The 3469-nt window shown below is 38.1% G+C and overlaps 1 protein-coding gene across 1 annotated transcript; it reads left to right on the plus strand.

The window, feature by feature from the left end:
• The first annotated feature begins 1162 nt into the window (after positions 1–1162).
• On the plus strand, positions 1163–3028 carry LOC112711160 (protein EXORDIUM-like 5). Its single transcript, XM_025763733.3, has 2 exons — positions 1163–2114; positions 2436–3028. Exons 1-2 carry the CDS (start codon positions 1328–1330, stop codon positions 2696–2698), a joined length of 1050 nt encoding a protein of 349 aa, XP_025619518.1. The 5' UTR covers positions 1163–1327; the 3' UTR covers positions 2699–3028.
• The last annotated feature ends 441 nt before the right edge of the window (positions 3029–3469 follow it).

Below are 3469 nucleotides of genomic sequence, written 5' to 3' on the forward strand. Positions count from 1 at the left end.
AATTAGATATTAATATAAAAGATATATTAAAAATAAATTAATCAACATATGTATTTATATACAAATACATGATAATTAATTTGATTGATGCGCACATAACTATTTTCCAATCCAATTATCACTATACAATTGAGGAACTTAATTTAAAAACCAATACAAAGGAAACAACCAGAAATTAAAATTTGGTTCTTCAAGAAGACGAGAACCAACAGATTCTGATGAATTTACACAAGCATGGAATTTAACATTCCACATCAAGAACCCAACAAATAAGGAAAGGAAAAAAAAAAAAACTGTTATGTCACCGGAAAACACTTAAAGCCAGACAGAAGCATAACTGTCAAAGGCATCGTCCGAACAACAGAAAAACCGAACTGGAAAACCTCTAATCACAAACCCTGGGACCATGTGCTTGACATACTTTCACTGTTTCACACCCTTTGTTTTGGTGGTGCTATCAAATTCTGCAACATTTTAGCTCTCCACCACCACCACCACCTCATTGCTTTTTTCCATGTACCTTATTTATACTGTCTCTTTTCTCACCTCCCAATTATGACCCAACATGGGCTCTGCAATGCCATCTTCTTCTGCCACCAAATTCACATTCCCTTCCCACTTGCCCACTTTCACCGAATACGTAACACCAGTAACAAATTAAATGACACGGCATCCAGCTCAGGAAAGCAAATAAAACAAAACAAAAATGTAATGTAATGTAAGGCATTTTTGTAAAACAAGTTATGTTATTTTTATTTATTTTTTTCTGGAATTATTAAAGGAAGAGAACTATTTTTCATACCATTTAAGTACGTGGTGAGGTTAATGTAAAATAAATTTTATATCCAACGACATTTGAATTATCTTCATGTAAACCAACGAGATTATCTATAATATAACTTATTTTAGCCAGGGTCTCTACTCTCTAGTCTCTAGTGCATGTGAGCCAAGCCACAGTGCCAGAGAGTGGCAAGTATAAGTGGGAGTAAATAATTAAATTGCAGCAGCAACAAAACGGTAAGTCAACACTCAACAAGAAAAGAGTTTAGAAGTCCATGATTCTCGGTCCAAGAAAGTAAGAGAAAGTTGAAAAAAAATAAAAATGAAACAATAGTAAAGTAAAGATGGAAGATAAAAGATAGATATTTTGATTAGCAGCATTAGGTAGATTTTTATAAGAGGGGTAAAGTATGCCCCCACACCACATGGCAGCTGTCTCCAGCGCATCAACCTCTACATTCACAAACCGCAACACTTACCATTATATATATAATCTCTCTCGCTCTCCACTCACTCCCTCCTCCTCCACCACCACCAACAACCAACCATGTCTCACTTCCCGAAATACCTTCTTTTAGTTACCATTTTGTCGCTCCTCCAATGCAGAGCCTCAGCCACACCAAACAATGACCGACAACAAGAGCAACAATTCCAAACCCTGCAAACCAACCCATCATTCTTCAACCCAAGAGTCCCACTTTCCTCATCGAAACGTTTCGAGGGCTCATCGGATTTGGTGAACTTGAAATACCACATGGGCCCGGTGCTTTCTTCTCCGATCAACATCTACCTAATCTGGTACGGTAAGTGGTCGCAAGACCACAAGCTCACAATCAAGGACTTCCTTCATTCCATTTCCGATTCACGCGCCGCCTCACCTTCCGTCGCCGACTGGTGGCGCACCGTTTCCCTCTACACTGACCAGACCGGCGCCAACATTTCTCGATCCGTCTCTATCGCCGGCGAGTACGCGGACACGCGCTACTCCCACGGCAACGCACTCACGCGCCTATCCGTACAGCAGGTCATCGCCACTGCCGTCAGGTCCAAGCCATTCCCCGTCGATCACCGCAACGGGATCTACCTAGTCCTCACCGCCGGCGACGTCACTATGGAGGACTATTGCCGCGCCGTCTGCGGCTTCCACTACTTCACGTTCCCCTCCATGGTCGGTTACACGCTCCCCTATGCTTGGATCGGGAATTCCGGCCGCCAGTGCCCCGAGGTCTGCGCCTACCCCTTCGCCGTGCCGGCGTACATGGCTGGCGGAGGCCCGGGGCAGCTCTCACCGCCGAACAGAGATGTTGGCATCGACGGCATGATTAGTGTGATAGGTAAATATTAATAAACCTCTACTGAACTTTGTTACAAATTCTGTTATAACCAATTCTGTTAACTAAGTTGATTACTCTAGTATGTTATCCATTTCAGCTTATGATACACAATGTCACTGCTAATGTAGTTCTTAAATTATTAAATGAGAAACATTAGGCCTGCAATTTTTATTAATATTAGCGATACTTTATTTTTATGCTATTAAATTTTTAAATTTAGAATTTAAGATTTAAAATTTAATATTTGATAGTGTTAAAAAAATAATAAATTTTATTAGTAAAGAATTGGGTTAATTATGCTCTAATGTTGGTGTTTTTTAGGGCACGAGTTGGCAGAGCTTTCATCGAACCCGCTGGTGAATGCGTGGTACGCCGGGGAGGATCCGACGGCGCCGACGGAAATCGGGGATCTGTGTGAAGGGCTGTACGGCAGCGGAGGTGGGGGAGGGTACATTGGGCAGGTGATGAAGGATAGAGAAGGGAAGACATTCAATTTGAATGGGAGGAATGGGAGGAAGTTCCTTGTGCAGTGGATTTGGAGCCCTGTCTTGAAGGCTTGTGCTGGCCCCAATGCGATAGATTAGGGTTCTCTTCTTTGTGGTCCATGCCTCCCTTTGATTTCGGTGGAGTGGTCGGTGTTGCTGGTGGTGCTGGTGGTTGTTTCCAGCCAGGGGTTTTACATAAATATCTTGTTTTAATTGCTATTATTTGTAATTTTTTGGTTGTTTTTTATTTGGTAGAAACATAAAAGAGGATGAAAACTTTACAGCAGTATATTAGCATAGCATTGTTATTGCTTATTACAATGCAAATTACTATTTATATTGTATCATATATGTAATGATCGAATTAATTCCTTTCTAATTTTTACCACGCTTCTTGAGAAATTTCATTTATGATATCTCATTTGACTATTACTGTTCATTGGGGGAGTTACAGGTCTTTATTTTGGGGATTTTGAATGGGTTGTGCGTACCGTTTGAAATTTGAACTTGTCTAGAGCTACTTATAATATATCTTGAACTCCAGTTCACATGGGGTTATGGAACCATCTTTAGAATATCTGCAATAGAGTATTTTTAAAATATTATTTTCAATATTTTAAAAAAGTAAATTGATTTAAAATTAAAATTTTTATTAAAGTTGATTTATAAAATAAAACAAGTATTATTTTAAAAATATAATATTATTTTGATAAAAAATAATAAAATTTTGTTATTAATATAATTATATTGATAAAATAATTAAAAATAATATAAATTCTAATTGAATTAAGACTAAACATTGAAAAAATAAATTTTATTTTTAATTTTAAATTACTATTTATAATATATAACTTCACAAATATTTATGTG

Source organism: Arachis hypogaea, chromosome 9 (assembly GCF_003086295.3).
Source record: "Arachis hypogaea cultivar Tifrunner chromosome 9, arahy.Tifrunner.gnm2.J5K5, whole genome shotgun sequence".
Taxonomy (NCBI): domain Eukaryota; kingdom Viridiplantae; phylum Streptophyta; class Magnoliopsida; order Fabales; family Fabaceae; genus Arachis; species Arachis hypogaea.

Coding starts and splice junctions, on each gene's coding strand:
- LOC112711160 (XM_025763733.3), top strand. CDS start 1,328: ATGTCTCACTTCCCGAAATACCTTCTTTTAGTTACCATTTTGTCGCTC. Junction 2,115..2,435: donor CGGCATGATTAGTGTGATAG/GTAAATATTAAT, acceptor GGTGTTTTTTAG/GGCACGAGTTGGCAGAGCTT.